The following is an 18397-nucleotide window of genomic DNA, read 5'->3' on the forward strand; positions in this document are numbered from 1 at the left end:
CTAGACTGTAACCTGATCCAGAACAAGGGTGGCATTAACTCTGGATTTGGAGAAGTGTGTAGGGCCATTTACATTGGGGGGCACAAGTGTGAGGAATGCATGTTCCTGAAATGTTCCCATGGAGTTGCTTGTTCATCGCTTTCATTGATGCCGTAAGCCCTTTATTGAGGGTATTGTGAGTCTGAAGGGGAAATACTGAGCACGTCCTTATTATAAAAATATCAACCAAAGATTTATTCACATTAAGACATTAAAATACTATTGGAAAAGATTCATTGATTTGCTTCTAAAGTTCCGACTTCAAGTGGCTGTTGGTATCAGGCAGCTCTTGAAAGGGTCAGTTTCATGTTTATTTCCAGCTCTTCCCAGGACTGTGAAGACTTGCTCCTATAAATTTGTGCCCTATCTCTACCCATCCCTTTGTTCTGTGAAAACTCATTTAATACTCAAGCCCTTACTACACTAGGTAGGAAAGTCACTTCACCAAAGAGGCACGTTCTATCATGAAATCACTCAATATTTGGACAAGTTTAAAACTTTGAGCTTCAAAAGTACAGTTTACGTTTCAGAACAGGAGTTCGTGGGTCTGAAGAAAGTATATGGTTTCAGAGTTATTCTGTCATGTAAAAAGTATGCTGACCTTCACTTTGCCATTAGCAAAACCTCGTGAGTGCATTAAGTCTTGCATTCACTCCAGGTCCATTTTCCAGGCTCCTTTCTTTCTTTCCCTCCCTTCCTGTGCTGAATTGGAGAGAGAGACATTCATGTCAAGGGACAGCGGAGAGGCTCACCCAGCAAAGAAGCACTGAAACCAGGGAGAGCTTACTCTGGGTGGTATCTGGAAAGTGTTAGGAAGCTCAGTGTGGTTTTGCAAAGTGCAGACACACACCAGTTTTAACTGAAGGTGGCGATGTTTTACAGTGCTGATCTACAGTCAAAGACAAAGAACACCAGGTTCCTGCGAGCTTTCTTTCCAGAGAAAGAGGAGGCAGATGGAGGAGGGGTGGTGGCTGGAAAATCCGTATGCTACCCCCTACTCCCCAGCCCCAACTGATGACTCCCCAAATGCCCGATTATTTTATTTCTAAAAATGGAGCTAGGTACTTACGTTAGAAATATAGCTTTAGATCCAAAAAGAGAAACAGAAGGGTTATGTCTTCAGGGCATAAGGGTATTCCCTACTGTTTTCTGGCTAAAAGCGAAATGAATTCTATCTTACCTGAGAAGCCAAGTGGTGAGTCTGTGAAATCGGGCCCCATTTTGAAAAGGACACTGTTTAAGGTCTGGAGGGGGTAGGGGAAATGGGAGGAAGGCCCAGTGCTGGCCTGCAGCATACTCTTTCTCTCCACAGCCCGCCTGGTTGGGGGGCGGGGGTCTGTTCTCAAGAGCTCCCACCTGGGCCACAGGTTTTAGTTCATGGCCCTCGGAAAAGACAGGTGGAGCGAAACTAAGCAAAGCACACACTGTTGCTCTTCCCGGGGTAAATGAACGGCAGGGCTACTGCGTTCTGTCTTCTGGCGCAGTTTGCCATGTACTTCACAAGCACTATGGTCAACAATGGGGAGAAAAAAACAACCCTTATGTGTATTTTAAGAATTTCTCAAAATTATATATTAAAAAAAAATTTGGGGGGTGCCTGGGTGGCTCAGGCCATGATCTCACTTCTCGTGGGACTTTGGCTCAGGTCATGATCCCACCACTACTGGGTTCGAGCCCCGTGTCGGGCTCTGTGCTGACAGCACAGAACCTCCTTGGGATTCTCTTTCTCTTCCTCTCTCTCTGCCCATTCTCTGCTCTATCTTGTGCTCTCAAAATAAATAAATAAGTAAACATTTTTTAAAAATGCAGATCCTGATTCAAGAGTCTGAGGTAAGGTCCGAGAGCCTGCCTTTCTAACAAGCTTGTAGGTCATGCCGATGGGTGGTGGTCCTGGCCCTGGGCCACACTGTGAGATGCCCCAGACGGGTTGGACTTTTGCAGGTGACACTTGACTCTCTCTGAGGACCCTTCAACTATGAGACTCTAGGATTCTGTGTCTATGACTTGAGTTTCTTTTATGACCTTTTTTTTTTTTTTTTTTTTAGGGGAAGAGTCAGCACAAAGGAGGCATGTGAATAAAGAAGGCTCATTTAAAATTAAAAATATATACATTTTAAAAATGCTTATTCATTTTTTGAAAGAGAGACAGCTTGACAGAGCACAAGCAGGGGAGGGGCAGAGAGAGACAGAGAGACCCAGAATCTGAAGCAGGCTTCAGGCTCTGAGCTGGCAACACAGAGCCCGAGATGGGGCTCAAACTCATGAACCATGAGATCATGAACTGAGCTGAAGTCGGATGCTTAACCCAGTGAACTACCTAGGTGCCCCTAAAAATTGTTAATGTTTATTTATTTTTGAGAGAGAGCGTGAGCAGGGGAGGGGCAGACAGAGAGGGAGACAGAGAATCCAAAGCAGACTCTGAGCTGTCAGCACAAAGCCCACTGCGGGGCTCAAACCCACAAACCATGAGATCATGACCTGAGCTGAAGTTGGACTCTCCACCGACTGAGCCACCTAGAAACCCCAACAGGGCTCATTTTAAATGGGAAGACGGAGCACATTTAGTTTCGGGAGACAAAGAGGATGTTTTCGGCAAGAAGTAGGCAGCTCTCAGAGGTGCCATGAAGCCCTGAAAGTGGTATTGTCCACACCCCTCCCCAACCCCATTGCACATGCTCACACTTGTGCCTTGGATTGGGAAGACGGGACAGGGAAACCACTCACTCTCCCTTATGACAGGATGGAACTGTGGAGGCTGCACAAGGTACAAGTCACTCTGGAGGCTTCTGTATCGCTTCTTCCTTATCTCTTAGTTTCTTCTTTCCCTTTACGCCTAAAGGATGCTTATCTCCCTACTTCCAAAGTTTCATCCTTCCTTCCCACAGACTTCCATGAACTCACTTCTACCAAGATTTCTTTATCAATGTAGAGGGTGGGGGATACGTTTCTTAGAGTTCAATAAAAAATAAACCAAAACACGAGAGAGGAGACCCCTTCCCCGAAGTTTTCTTTCCCTTTAACATTGTCTTTCTTTCTTTTCTTCTTTTTTAAGTTTATTTATTTTCAGAGAGAGAGCCCCATAAATGGGAGAGGGGCAGAGAGCGAGAGGAAGAGACAGGATCCCAAGCAGGCTCTGGGCTGACACAGGGCTCGAACGCATGAACCATGAGATCATGACCTGAGCCGAAATCAAGAGTCGGACACTTAACTGACTGAGCCACCCAGGCGCCTCGGTCTCATTTCTTAATTCTACAATGCTAGTCAAATGTAGAAAATTAGGGAGCTGTGGTATTTGTAGCTCTGGCTAAGCAAACATAAGAAATGTTCATGGAAAGAGATGATGGGGCAAGTGTGTGATGTATTTAAGCTTTGCTCCTTCTAGCCCCCACTCGTTATTTGCAACATGACCAGAGGTTTACTTTGAACTTTTCCATCATCCCCCTGCTCCTATCTTTCCCCGCACTGACTTACACCCTTCCTCTCAGAAACATAAGCTAAGTGTTAACAGATTAAAGGCAGAGGTGGTCTCTCCCTCTGGATGGGGAGGCAGGTCTACTTTCATGGGTAAGTTTTGGGCTTCATTCAGAACGATGGCTGTGCCCATTCTGTAGCAGCAGGAAAAAGCAGCAGCTAAAAATTTCCCTGCATTATGATTATAACCGTACAAAAACAAGACCTCAGGAAAAGAAAGGCTAGAAACAAATGTAGAGTGACATTTTGTTTTGGTGGCAGGATTAGCTGTAGTTTTTACCTTCCACTTTTTTTTTTTTTTATCTTTTTAGAGAAAGAGAGAGAAAGCAAGCATAGCTGGGGGGAGGGGCAGAGGGGGAGAGAGAATCCCAAACAGGCCTGCACTATCAGCACAGAGCCTGACCTGGGGCTTGATCCCAAGACCCTGGGATTATGCCTTGAGCTGAAATCAAGGGTTGGACGCTCAACCAACTGAGCCACTCAGGCACCCCCCATCTTTCATTTTTCATAATGGATTATATCACCTTTATAAGTGTAGTTTTGGTAAAGAAAAAGAAAAATAATTGTTTTACTTGACTAACATTCTCATCTAGATGTTTTATTGTTTGCACATTTTTACTGTGGTTAGATAACTGAGATTTTTGTCATAGTTGTTAGATTCTTTGCCATATTGGATTGAAGTGTTCATTTTCTTAACTGAGATTTTAGAAAATGTGTTTCTCTTTTCTGTGGAGTCCATTTTGCATTATATCATATGAGATACAGTCATCAGCAGGCCTTCCAATTTAAACTGCCCCACCAACCTTCACTTACAAGCTTTTAGCATTAAACCTTAATACAATTGAAGATAGAGGGGTTATATATTTAGCACCATCAGCTATGTTACAGAAGGGTCAGGGGGATAAATTTCATGTCAACTTACTCTTTTTGCTGCTGGCTGAAATCCTTGAAAATCTTTAAAAACCACATATTTTCTTATTTTATTTATTTATTTTTTAAATATTTATTTATTTTTGAGAGACAGAGAGAGATAGAGCATAAGCAGGGGAGGGGCAGACAGAAAGGGAGACACAGAATCCGAAGCGGGCTCCAGGCTATGAGCTGTCAGCACAGAGCCAGATGCAGGGTTCGAACTCACGAATCATGAGATAGTGACCTAGGCAGAAGTCAGACGCTTAATCGACTAAGCCACCCAGGCGTTCCCCCCACCTTTTTTTTTTTTTTTTTAATTTTAGACAGAGAGAGAAAGAGAGCGCACGCTGAGGAGAGGGGCACATGGGGAGGGAGAGAGAGAATGGTAAGAGGCTCCATGCTCAGTGTGGAGCCCAATGCAGGGCTCAAGCCCAGGACCCTGGGATCATGACCTGAGCCAGAATAAAGAGTTGGATGCTCAACCTACTGAGACACCCAGGTGCCATGAAAACCAAATATTTTCTAAGGTATGGCGTTTGTCACAAAATCTGCTCTCAGAGAGGCTAAAACTATAGCAAATGTGCAATGCGTTTAAATATACAACCACAGTGCCTTTTACCAAGTACCTACCAGATTTGAAGTTTAAAAAGAAAGGCTTTCCTTTGCTCCCTGTAATGTAAATTGTAGTCCATATTATGTAGGGTTTAAAATTCTTTCAGAATTGGGGTGCTTGGATGACTCAGTCGGTTGAGTGTCCAGACTTCAGCTCAGGTCATGATCTTGCGGTTTGTGAGTTCGAGCCCCGCGTCGGGCTCTGTGCTGACAGCTCAGAGCCTGAAGCCTGCTTCAGATTCTGTCTCTCTCTCTCTCTCTCTCACTGTCTGCCTCTCCCCCGCTTACACTCCGTCTGTCTCTCTCAAAAATAAAACAATAAAAAAATTTTAATTTCTCTCAGTCTGTTGTCAAACACATCCCAGGGCCATTTATTACTGTTACATAACTGAGTTTTCTCTCCTCGGTGCATTCTCAGTTCTCAGATGCAGAGCAGCATTAATATTTATCTGCCTTCTTTCATGAGAAAATTATCCAATGGGCTTAGCACATGCGTATTTGGAAAGAATCACAAGACACTGAAAGCACCATGAATTGAAACCTGTGTGCATTTGAATGTCCAATCAGTTAAAGAAAACTCCAAGTCAATGAAACTGAGTATGTCTGATTTGAACACCATATGTCGACATACATTACTCATCATCTGGAGAAAACTGTACGGCAGAGTTAACACTCACTGCCTTGTGCTGTCCTCTTTTCCTTCATGAGCAGCAGGGATTAAGCGGAGGATACGTGCAAATGTTTCACCAATAACTTCATTTCCCAGGTGCAAGTTTTCACACATAACTTCCTTGCTGCTAATCCTTGTTTCACACCAGTAGCCACCCATGGCTCCTGGGATGAAAATTCCTGCTCAGTTGACTCAACTTCATAGGGCTCTGGAGTCAGAGCTGGTTTTAAAGGCACCTGCCAGGTCCAGAATTTTGGGAAAATTATTTATGCTCTACGAGCCTCAGTTTCCTCGCCATTAAATTGGGCATAATAATGGTCTTCCCTCAGAGAATTATCCTGAGGACAAATAAGCTGCTTATGGAGGACCTGGGACACTGAACACCTAAGAAATAACGTGGATCTCTCAACAGCACCAAGGAGCTCCAAAGAGAGGCCAAGTCTGTCCTGAAGGGTGCAATTTCTAGTACTTCACCTCCCTCCGACCTTGTTGTGGGACCTCCAGTACCTTCACACGGCTTTTCAAACTTCTTTTCTTGCAAAAATCTGAAGCTCAGTCACAGTGCAGTGTAACTGATGGAAGATAGTTTGAAATATTATTCCTGGCAGAGGAAACCGTATATTTCAACAGGAATCGAAGCCCTCGGCTAACAGAAGGGCACCTCTAGGACATGGTCATGCCCATCAGAGAGCTAGTGGAAGTGAGTGGGGCGCCGCCCCAAGCCTCTGACAACACTTTGCCATTTGCCTTTCTCAATGCCCACCATGGGGCTGCACCAGGGTCTAGGGATGGGGGGGGGTGAGCTCCAGGCTGTATGTCTCATGGAAGGGCTTCCAAGGCCACCAGCAGGCTCTTCTGATGTTCCGGCTCCTTGAGAGGAAAAGGCAGAAAGGACAGGCATGTGTGTTGTCTCTGCAGCTCACTTGGGAAGGCAGGGGAGTTGGGTGGTGAGTCTTGGCAGGCTGACCGTGGGGCTGACAGGCTCTCATCAGACCACACGTGGAGCTACCCCAGGGTGCTCAATTTAAAGGAGGGTGCTGGTAATTTGCAGTCATCTGCGAGACAACAAGAATGAGCAGGACACACTTAAAACTCTGGAGGGAAACTTCAACCTGGAGAAGACAAGACCCGGAGGGCCTGCCATCTCTAAACCCTTGGCACCTTGTCCAGGAGGGGTGGCCCTTCTCCATGGATCCAAAACAAGAACCAGGACTGAGGGATGGAATTTCAGGGATGCTTATTTGGGCTGAAAGTAAACAATGAGCCTTTATGGATGGGCAGCCTCATGGGACCGTGAGCTCTCTGTCATTCGAATGAGCAGGAAGGATAATGAGGATCCCCGTCGATGGGCTTTGGACCACATGATTTTGGTTTTTGGCCTTTTAAAAAACTTTTTATTTGTAAGCCATTAATTTTTCTCATTTGTAAATACATTTATGAAAGTTAAAAAGAATCAGTACAAAGAACACCTGTGTACCTTTTATCCGTATTCATCAACTGTCCACATTTTACTCATTTACTGTATTACCTGCATGTTCACTTGCGTGGTCTATCAGACCAGATAGGTTTTGGGTTCCTTCTGTTGAGAGTTAGGATTCTACACACCGAGGCTTCTTTCCAAGTCACAAGATTTTAGAAAAATTGAAATCCTGCTGGTGGTGCTTTCCGTAGCACTTAGCATAAAGCCGAAGTCCGCGTACGTGATCGATCGATAGAGCCCTACAGAGTCTGACTCTGACCATCTCCCAGACCTCATCTTCATTTCGATCACCCTGCTGCAGCTACTCTGGTTTTCTTTTTCTTCCTCATACATGTGAGGCTCATTCCTGGCATAGGGACTTCGCACTTCTATATAGCTCCTCTGCCTTCAACAATCTGCACTGGTTATCTCTGGCCGGGGCTTTTATTAACACTCCCAGACACTCCCCTCTCCCCTGCCCCACCAAGTGCCCTCCTCCAACTCCTACAAGTTACTCTATCACATTGCTTCGTCCCCTCTTACCACTGTGTGAAATGATCTGGTATTAATTCATTTGCTTGCCTTCTTGCCACTCCCCGGAATGTAAACATTGTGAGAACGGGGGCCTTGTCTACATCTTACTTGTTCCCATGTCCTGAGTGTCAGTGACAAAAAGTATTCAATTATTTGCTGAATGAATAAATAAAAAGGACAAATGGGTCCGAGAACACCTGGTCAAGGACTTGTTTGTGCAAAAATGGTTTTCAAAAGAGCCTTGATCAGGTGGAATGTATTCTAAGCGAGGAGAGGTTTGGGGAAGAGTCTCCCCAGAGGCTGCCCCATCCAAAAGAAGGGGTGGACTCTTTTCAGAGGCCAGTGTGCCTTCGACTGCCATCTGTTTGAAAAGATTACCATAAAGGTAGACATGTGCAAGGCCTCCTGGAGCCAAATCCTCGTGGGTAGTTGATATGAGCAAGAGTGGAGGGGTATAAGGAGGTGGTACTTCCATATCTGGATACCCTTGGAACTGAGAATGCCTCAATGCTTTCAAAAACTAGCTGTGAAAACTCTTTACTATGTTGAGATTCCTTTCAAAGGAGCTCACAGATTATCTACAGTGATGCTACGGATAGATGGATTTTTCTATATGTTCTTTCTCTAGGATCACTCTTGCTCTGGGAGAAAGTAGTTTCGCAGCCTCCCAGTGAGGCCTACATGGGATGCTAGTAAAAGGCCTGAGTCTTGCCCACATACGTCCATTTCCTGTCAGGTCTAACTACTGCCGAGGACCTTGAGCACTGGGTCTTTGCCCTGGGTGAAGTCTAAAAGCTTTGACACTTGAAACTGGCCTCCTTCTCAACCAGAGCGGAAATATCCAACATCACCTATTGCGCAAGAGGTGGGAAGACACGTGACTTGGAGAAAGTGGAGTGAATCAGCCCCAGGAAAAATGATCTTTAACGGCTTTGGTTAATGCACTTACCTCAGTAAGTAAGAATAGCTATTAAACAGAGAAGAGCAGTTCACCACAGTCTATGAGGCAAAAATGCTGATTTTGAAAGTTTTGAAAGGATAATATCCTAAAATTAAATTAATGCCACTAAGTCAAGCTATTTGAGAGGAAGCCTACGCGATAGAAAAAGAACCCACTCGAGAGGTACACTTGCTGCTGTTTGAATCCCAGCTCTGCAACTTAACTGCTACGTGACTGCAGGCAAGATATTTAACTTCTCTGCTGTGCCTCAGTTTACCCACCTACAGCATTGGCATTCTACGTACTCCACCCATGGGGACTTTAGGATTAACAGAGCTAATGTGAGGAAAGGGCTTACAACAGTAGCTAGCACAGAAACAGTAACTTCAGATACCTCACCTAACTCTAATCCTAACAACACCTGGTAACATTGGCAGAACAAGCTTCTTCTTTATTTTGTTGACAATCAGTTTGAGGCTGTACGTCATATGGGTGATAAGTCACTGAACCCTAACTTGGACTCAAGTCACTGCCCACAGTCAGCAATCCAACCTTGGAGCCTGGTGATGGCTTGTAAGGAGGCACATCTTTAAAAGCCTCATGGCTAGAGCCTTTGTTGAACCCGCCAGAAACTTGACATTGTTTGAAATTAAAAGGAAAAAGATAAAGAAAAAGAAAAACCCAAAACTCTGAAGGTAAATGAAGACTTTTATGCGAATGTAGAACTATCCTCTGCGTTTCTGACCCAAACATTGAAGTATTACTTTCACTCACACAAAAAACAGAGATAAACAAACCTAGAAAGACTAATTATTTGTCCCATCTCCTCTAAGCAAAGTCTCCAAAGTAAACAAGCTGTCCAGGAAAAAAGTAGATTAGCTTTGGGCAAGTCTTCGGTTAGAAAGGCCTAGAATTCCAGTAGCTATACAGGTAAGGGTCCTCTATGAAACCCGATACACATCATCTGAGGATTATCTGGAACCTTCCATTCCCCATGGTTCTCAGGATCCTAGCTACTATCAGAGGAGGTGAGCTTGGCACGATCAATGGTGGTACCTTAGGGCAATTACTTCGAAAAATAATAAACATCCTTTCTTAGTTTAATGCCATTGTATCATTTCCATCAACATCCTTTTTTTTTTTTTTTTTTTTTTTTCATTTTCGCCCATCATGGAGAGAAAAGGAGAGAAACTTAATTTGATTTACAGAGGGAAAAACAACCCTGAATGTATTTTTTTTTTTTTTTTTTTTTGGTCAGGGGTGGGGGTGTGTGCAAGGAGAAAAGGTCAACCAGCTGGTTTTCATCTGTATGCCATAATTCTCTGTTTAGTTTACACTATTAAACTCCAAAGCTTTGCTTTAATCTTAACTGTTACAGTATGCCTTCTTGCAGATCCTATCATGTCGCATCCCTGATAGGGTTTCAGATTCTGGCAAAGCACCATCCCCCAAGCTGGTCCTTGCCATATGGGTAGTAAACGCATCCAACATTTTTTCATTGGCGCCTCCATCATTATGTTTTGTCACCAATGGTTTCTCGGGTTTTCAGTAAATTGCCGCGTATACTGTGGTTTGGAGCTGTCCAGATGACAGCCTACGTTGATTTGTAGACAGCCGAGTCCTCATTAGGGCCTCCCTGTCCTGTTAGCCTGTGGAGGGTGACCTAACATCTGTTCGTTGAGGGAGTGTGCGTAGGGGGGTGAAGGGAGAAGCTGTAAAGGAAAGACAGAAGGCAGGGGCAAGTTGTGGAAGGGGGAGGCAGCTTCCTGGAGCCCTCCGCTCTCTCGGAGTCAGGAGAAGGAGAGGGATGAGGAGAGGGACCTACCTGATCTGTCTTCGCTTTGCGCATCACATCTTCGGCACAGTTCGGGGATGGTCTTGAGCGACGTCACCGAGTACTGGATGGGAAGCCGGAAGAGAAAGGGAATAAAACAACAATTTAAAACAAGAGCATTGCATTCATTCAAGTGGCCAGAAAAAGCAAAGCACAAGAAGTGACACTTGAGTACAACATGTAGATCCAGAAAAGTCTAATTTTATCCTCAACGGGCTCCTCAGTGATCTGGCAGTGACCCAAGCTCTATCTGTATACATCTAAGCAGCTGTACATCAAGAAGGGCTATGTACCCCTGCTTTAACATGCAAAGTGTATCCGGCAGACATTCTCTCTCTTGTTGCTTCTGCGACTTATGGAAGATGGAAGAATATTCTGGCCTTGAGAAATTTCCGGAAGGTGTCTGGAATACATGCGTTTTGAGTCCGATTGTGAAGGGCCAAGGGGAGAAGCACCCAGCTTCCTGCAGCACCCAGGGTAGCCAGGAGCCCCACCTGTGCTGATATTCTCTGGGCTACACCAACGTCCCTCATGTCGCCACTTGCCAGAGGTTTTACTGTGTGGCATCTGTGAGCTCCATGGGAAACACAGGGGGTGATGTTATAAAGAGCAAGAGGAGTTTGGTTCTCTGTCTGGAAGCTAATCTGTTTTATGTATAGATTAGACTGAACTGAAAGAAACCAGCCCCCGGGATCAACCGGGCACCGACTCAGGGGCCAGCTATCAGGATAACAAATTACGACATAAGGGGGCATAAAACCAGAAGGGCTAAAACAAATGTAAAATCAATAGCTCTGATTTACGGGGGTTCTGTCTGATGCCAATCAATCTTTCTTTAGAGAAGGATGTTTTAAAACAAAATTGATAGGATGAACTATTTCTTTAATCAAAGGACCATCTTCAATCATACATTAACTCATAAAATCCAGCTACCTACAAATATTTGGCTCTGTACCTTTGGGAATACTGTTCTTATGGGAATGAGAATGTGTGATAAAGGACTTCACTCAGAATTTGGGGGGGGGGGAATGAGAAAAAAAACCTTTAATTAATCTGAAAGAAAAATGATCACGGGAAACTCATTAGGATTATTCTAGCATTACAAGTGAGGAATGTGTAATTAGGGTACATTTGTCAATAAGAAGGTACTCTAGTGAGCTTGATGTTGACAGATGAAGCGAAGGGTCTACATGGAGACCCCCCAGTGCTTTCCACATGATGGCAGGACAGCAAGACAGAGGGAGGGGGCAGTTGTATGTATTGTCAATTTGCCAACCGCATGTCACAAACAAATTAAATCTGCAGGTCTTGCAAGTGAAAAATGAAATCTCAAATGACCAATTAGAGAAATTACTCCTACCTGTCTGATGCAATAACATCCTGTTTATGTTGGCCAGTCCTCAGAGACTACAGGTGCTACTAGTCAATCCACTCACATACTCAGAAAGAGGGAGGGCTGTCTCTTGAACCCAAACTGAACTTCAAGCATTTTTCCCCTTTTACAGCATGTTCTTTGGGGGATGGGGGTAACATAGGTACAGAAGGCATTTTTCTTGTTCCTAATAAGGTGCCTTATGTTCCTGGCCAAGTACAAGCTCTCTAAGGAATCCGGTAGCTTCTTGAGACCAGCTGGTACAGGTTAAATAATTACACAGTTTACAATTCAATTAAAACAGGGCCTTTTGTTTCCATGGCCATGCGCCCCACAAAAGCACCCTTTGGCAAAGTCTCACCCCTGCTCCTTCTGTCTTGTTTTGTTTTTCTCCCAAGGCAAATTTTAGAAAGAGGGAGCTAAAGATGGATTAGTGTTTAAATGGAGTTAATGATAAACTGAATAAGGTTGTTCACGGGGCTTAATGATATATATTTGATTAAACTGGCTGCGGGGCTTCCTGCATTTTCAGCCACATGCATCCTAACCGCCACCTCTCACCCCAAAGTCGGCTACATCAGAATCTCTGAATTATGAGCTCTACCCCCAGCTCTTCTTACGTGACCTCAAAGATCCTGAGTGTGCAGCAACTTTTAACATAATGACATTTAAGTTCGAGCAGCACAGGCTGCCCGGATGGTGTGGGGACTGAGCAACAGGCAGAGGATGAACCTCGCGGAGCCCCACGCACCACCTCAACCTGTGTTACCCGCGGCAGCTCTGTCTCTCCACCCTTGGCGTACAGAAAGTCACTTCTGTGACGTCACTTCTGTGACGTCTCAATTCTTTGGGAATAATGACCTTGAGGAAAAAGTCATGTGCTGTGCCTGGTGATGAAAATTACAAATACAGCCATCTGAGAAAAGGGTGATGTGTTGGCCAGACAATCAAAGTTTTGGGGAACCGTAAGGGTATGTGGAATGTCAAATTCAGCAAAGACTCCAATCTACACTGTGAACAAATTTATCATCCTTTATAAAGACACAAGAAACAGAATCAGTTTGGGTATTTGTTTCAGTAAGCACAAACGCTGCTCTCTGGATAGGAGATGAAGCTTAAGAGAATGCTGTACGGTCAGGTCACGATGGGAAGAGTGGCCGGAGAAACATACAATTCACAAAACCAACATGCGAAAACATTTTCATATTTGCACATTTGGGAATAAGCAAATGACCCAGGAAGTCTCTCTCGCATGAGTGCATTGTCCTACCATCTGGGAGCTAAAAGGGAGGGCTCCCCAGCCCTTCATCCCAGTACAAAGGACAGATGGCCTTTTAGAAGGAGCTGTCTGATAGCCAAGCCACCTCATTCTCCGGACAGCGGCCAACTCCCTGGGCAACAACTATTGTCATTTTGGCCCTATCAGAACCAAAGTCCAAAGTGTCTTCCCTGTCTCTTGCTCCCAACCCCAGCCTTTATATTCTGTTCCCTTGATGCCTTTTATCCTTGGGTGATTAGAGAGAGGGAGGTTGCAGATGGTTGTTTCCTGGTTTTATGTCACTCTTTTTCTTTTTCTAAAAATCTTCCAGAGGTTAGTCCCATAGAAATAGCCTTTGTGATTCAAACTTCCTTTCCAGGTCTCAAGAAAAGCCCCTTCTACAGGTGGACCAGTTGCCTCCACTTCTTCAGTGTGCATGCAGTGTGCATTCAAAGTTTAGTTCCACCTTCTGTACCTTGGCTGGCAAAGCTTTCCTCTGGCCAGGGAAAAGCTGCCTTTCTGCAAGGCCAGCTTGCGCTGTGCTTTCTGCATGAAACCCTGGCTAACTGCTTCAGCCCTAAATGACCTTGCTCTTTACTGCCCTTGGTAAAATACTGCCTTGCCTTGGGCTCTGTTGTTTCCTAGATGTTAGTGTTGGCTCCCACAATTGCCTGAGGGAACGGATGGTGTCTCTGACTTGCATATATACGTGGCACACAGTGGCTTATTAACTATTTGACTGGAATACCAAGACAAACACACATTTGATGGATCCCCGGCAGAATATTACAGCTGTTCAAAGGAGTTCTTTCATACTTAGGTAGTAAGTGGGCATTTCTTCCATGCTTCCATACTTGCACCCCAATTAACTGGCTTTCTAAAATGCAGATTTGACTAAGGTGCTTCTCTGTTTCACATCCTTCAGTGGCTCTGCACGGACTACAGGGCAAAGCCTCAGCATGGCACAGGAAGCCTTCCATGAGCTCAGACTTATCTCTTACCATTGTTCACTTCTTTTTTGATTGTGGCAATATGAAATTTCTTAGGGATGCCATATCTGCTGTTCTACCTGTCTATACTGTTAGGCGTGCCATTCCATCGACCTGGAATGATATTCCACCCAGTTCATTAGGCAAACTTTTTTTAATTTTTCAAGATCGGCCTGGGAATCGCTTCTATAGAATCTTCTCCCACACTCCCAGATGGAAGTAATTCCAGCTTTCAAAGTGTGGTGTCTGGACCAGGGGCACAGACACCATCTAGGAAGTTGTTAGGAATTCACAGTCTTGGGCCCCATCCCAGAAACTCTGAGGGTAGAGCCCAGCAATCTGTATTTTTACAAGCCAACTAGATGATTTTGATGCATGCTAACATTTAGGAACAACTGCTTTATATATAATTTAGGCATAAATCCATTACAGAATCCATCCATGATATTTCACCTATATGTTTGTGTCACTGCTTTCTCTGCTTCCTGAGGGTGTGGACAATATTGTGTTTACCAAAGATAGTGGGTACTTACTGACCTTGAATAAAATGAATTCCCCTATGTAATCATGATTTTAGTGGCAATAATAAAAATAGTAATAGTAATAGTTAATAGTTATATAGCCCTCATCTTCCTAAAAAATCCCTCATTATTACAAGTCTAGCCATGAAATTATGGTATATTTAAAAGAAAAAAACACAGCTCTAATAGATTAACAGTATGGGTACTGGCTGATGCCTTAGCCTTCTGTATAAAGAACAATGGATCTGGACCCAGAAGATGCAGATTCAAGCCCCAGTTCTGGTATTTGCTTAGTTTTTAAATGTTTATTTTTGAGACAGAGAGCAAGGGCACACAAGCAGGGGAGTGGAAGAGAGAGGAGGAAACAGAGGATCCAAAGTGGGGTCTGAGCTAGAGCCCCATGGGGCGCTCGAATTCATGAACTGCGAGATCATGACGTGAGCTGAAGTCAGATGCTTAACTGACTGACCCCGCCAGGTGCCCCAGGTTCTGGTATTTATTAACTGAGGTTCTGGACAAACCAGTCATTTCATATCTCTGGGGTTTGCTTTCTTTATTTATAGAACACAGATAATCATATGTGGATAATACAAGTGAAGTCAGTTTACAAGCCGTGAAACGATGTTGAATGTTTTTGTCTCTTCTCCCTAACCTGTTTTCCACCTGTGCACACAGCCCTTCCCTCATCATCTTCATTGCCCTCCTGACTTTGAAGCTCAGTTGATCCAGATGTGGGAATTTAAGAGACAGAAGACGGGGTTGAGCTGGGACTGGAAAGGAGAGCCCAGCCTGCCCCAGCACATTATTTAACTTCTCTTTGGTCTTTCCTCCTTTATGAGAGTCCATGGCCAAGGGCCGACACTGAAACATTCCTTTGCGAACTCGAGTTGATATGACACAAGACAATCCTACACATCCCTGCCTGAGCCAGTCAATTTTGTCACTCAGCCATGCAAAACAGTTTGAGCGTGCATGGGATTCATAACAGTGCGTGATTTCTACACCAAGCCATAAGGATCTCTGACCATCCTAGATATTGTTCAAGACTGAAAGGCTTTGGCCCTTACTCCTGAAAGCTGGAGCCAGTTGGGTGAACATGCAGACATTACTCAAGCGGTAATGAGCCACAGGGAAAGAATAAAAGAACTAAAATCCCAAACACCTTTTGAAGCTAGAGACTTTTAAACAGCTAAGGTCTCATTAAGTTTCCAAAAGAAACAATTAAGCCAGTCATCCAAACAACCATCCTGAAATTCATGATTTCTCACAAAGCTTTCCAAAATTCAGGCAGGCATCTCAATACACACCCAGTGAAACAGCAACCGTGTGTGCACGCAAAGCTGGCAGTGAAAGCAGACACACCCTGAAGCGAGGTTTTCAGAAATGTAGTATTTTCCTGAAGTCTGGAACTCCTCTCCAGTGGCCTGCCCTTCCAATTGAGGAAGGTGTGTCCTGACTTCATGCCTTCCCCACAGAGGATGTGGCATTAACAGTCCACCCCTTCGCCACTAGCCCTCCACTTGTGCTCCTGTCTCTTCCCCTCCCATCCCTTCAGGTCTCTGGCTCTGCCATCATCCCTTGTCCCTCCATCTTGTCAGTCACCCTCTCGACATCAGCTCTCTCCTCTGACAAACAAGCAGCTCTGCCACCTGAAGACATGCTGCCTCCTCAGTGAATCATGGCCTTTCTTGCTCTTGTGTTCTCTGCCATCTTTTTTTCAAGAATTGCTGTGGTTCTCTTCTCTCCTCCCTCATCTCTTACATTTGCTCTTCTAGCCACCACAACATGGCTTCTGTTCACTACCCCCAAAGGCCCTGCTCTTACTATGCCCTTCAATGGGTCTTAACTGGAAAATCCAACCATTCTCTTTTTTTATCATGACCCAATCCCTGCTATTTACCCCTTGCTCCTTTAAATTCATTAGATACCTCTCTCCCTTTTAAGATCCCTTAGCATTCCTCGTGTACTTCTGAAAACGATTTCCCAGTCTCTTTCATAGAAGCCTCTTTTCCCTCGTCCCATGTGGGACATACTTCTACGCAGTTCCGTTCTTGGAATGTTATTCCTTCCACATTCCATGTTTCACAGGTGGCCATACAGATGCCCACAGTCTTAACGACCACCTCTACATAGTACAAATACTGGTGATCTATGTTTTCATACATTCATCCCAGATGGCTTTAAATACCTTCTATCATTTAGGCTTTGTGAAAGAAAATTATTACAAATGATCCTCTTTTCAAATGCATTTGATTTTTGTTCTTGTTCCTTGTTTTTATTCTATTGAGAGGGTTTTTTTTTAAATTAATAATAATCAAATTCTTGGGGTGCCTGGCTGGCTCAGTCAGTTAAGTGTCCTACTTCATGGTTGGCCCTGCATCAGGCTCTGTGCTGACAGCTCGGAGCCTGGAGCCTGCTTCAGATTCTGCGTCTCCTTCTCTCTCTGCCCCTCCCCCACTCACGCTCTGTCTCTCTCTGTCTCTCAAAAACAAATAAACATTAAAAAAAATTTAAAAAGATAATCAAATTATTTTACGCTAAGGCATATTTTGTAGCTGGTATTTGGGAAAATTCAGTAACTGTTTTGCCCATTTTAAGAGTTTACCACATACACCATTATATTGCTCATATGTGTAGTTAGGCAAAAGATGAAGGTCCACATTGGCAAGTGTGGTGAGATATCACAGCAATGAGTGGTCCCCCTTTGTGAGGACAAGTGATCATGGATGAGAAGAGACCTCAATGAACTGAGCCAACCACAGGTAACCAACAAGCCCAGCAGCAGTCATTTTCAACACAGGGGTTACATATATGGTTTCTTTAGCCAGACCATCCATGTTATATCCTGGCTTCACCATTTTCCAGATAATTCATATTAGTTACTTAACCTCTGCCTACCAGTTTCTTCACCTGTAAAGCAGGGTAATAACGGTGCTTATATCAAGAGCATGCTGTGAAGACGATGAATTTAATAATGTAAAGCCTAGGTAAGAGTGTCTGATACATACTAAGTGTTCAATAAATGCTAGCCATTACTTACATTAACAAGTATACAAAATGAGCATGTGGAAGTGAAGCCAAAGCAACGGCAACTATTGAGGCAAAAATTCCAAGTCACAAAAAAATTACAAAAGAAATTTAACTTGCAGTAGGACACAGGGCTGGCTATAATACTTGTTCAGCCTCAGTGATGGTCTAGTTTCAATTGTGAGCCAATTATCAATCACCACAAAAATATAAAGGCCGTCAAGAACAGAGTTTGACATTGTAATTAAATCTGACCTTCTATGGATTCAACTGGACATTTCATAATATGCTCAATTATTATTAAAGGGTCCTGGAAACTCTAAGAACATCGATCTGGTCTGTGTCATTCACCCGAGCTTAGAACTGCTCTTGGAACACTGTAACTGTTTAATACATGTTGTTGAGTAGATCACCACTAAATCTAGTACCTAAAAGGTAAATAGTTTGTGTGAATAATCTGCATTGCCAATCTAATATGTGCTATAACTCATAAGCAAGATAAGACATTTTAGGGCTATCTGCAGAGTAAGAGAAGAGCAAAAGAAAAAATCTGGCAGTTGTTCATTCTTGGAAATCATTCTATCTATAAGGCTGCTCTCCACATTCTCAGGAAGGGGTATGGAATCCAAGATGTTGGGTCTGGGTCCCCAGGTTCTGGTCTTGGGCTCTTATACTACCTATGGGACATGAACACATCGTTCATCTTGTCTGGACTAGATTATTCCTAATTCCTTTCCTGGCGGGTGTTACCGAAACAAG

The 18397-nt window shown here is 44.0% G+C and overlaps 1 protein-coding gene across 5 annotated transcripts in view; it reads right to left on the reverse strand.

Moving 5' to 3' along the window:
- SNCAIP (synuclein alpha interacting protein) overlaps nucleotides 1-18397 on the reverse strand; it is a 159239-nt gene that overhangs the window by 51835 nt on the left and 89007 nt on the right. For all 5 annotated transcript variants that reach the window (XM_058737948.1, XM_058737958.1, XM_058737938.1 and 2 more), the window contains exon 3: nucleotides 10463-10535. In XM_058737948.1, coding sequence (XP_058593931.1) covers nucleotides 10463-10535 — 73 coding nt within the window. The remainder of the gene's footprint in view (nucleotides 1-10462; nucleotides 10536-18397) is intronic.

The sequence above is a fragment of the Neofelis nebulosa genome, chromosome 1, assembly GCF_028018385.1.
Source record: "Neofelis nebulosa isolate mNeoNeb1 chromosome 1, mNeoNeb1.pri, whole genome shotgun sequence".
Taxonomy (NCBI): Eukaryota; Metazoa; Chordata; class Mammalia; order Carnivora; family Felidae; genus Neofelis; species Neofelis nebulosa.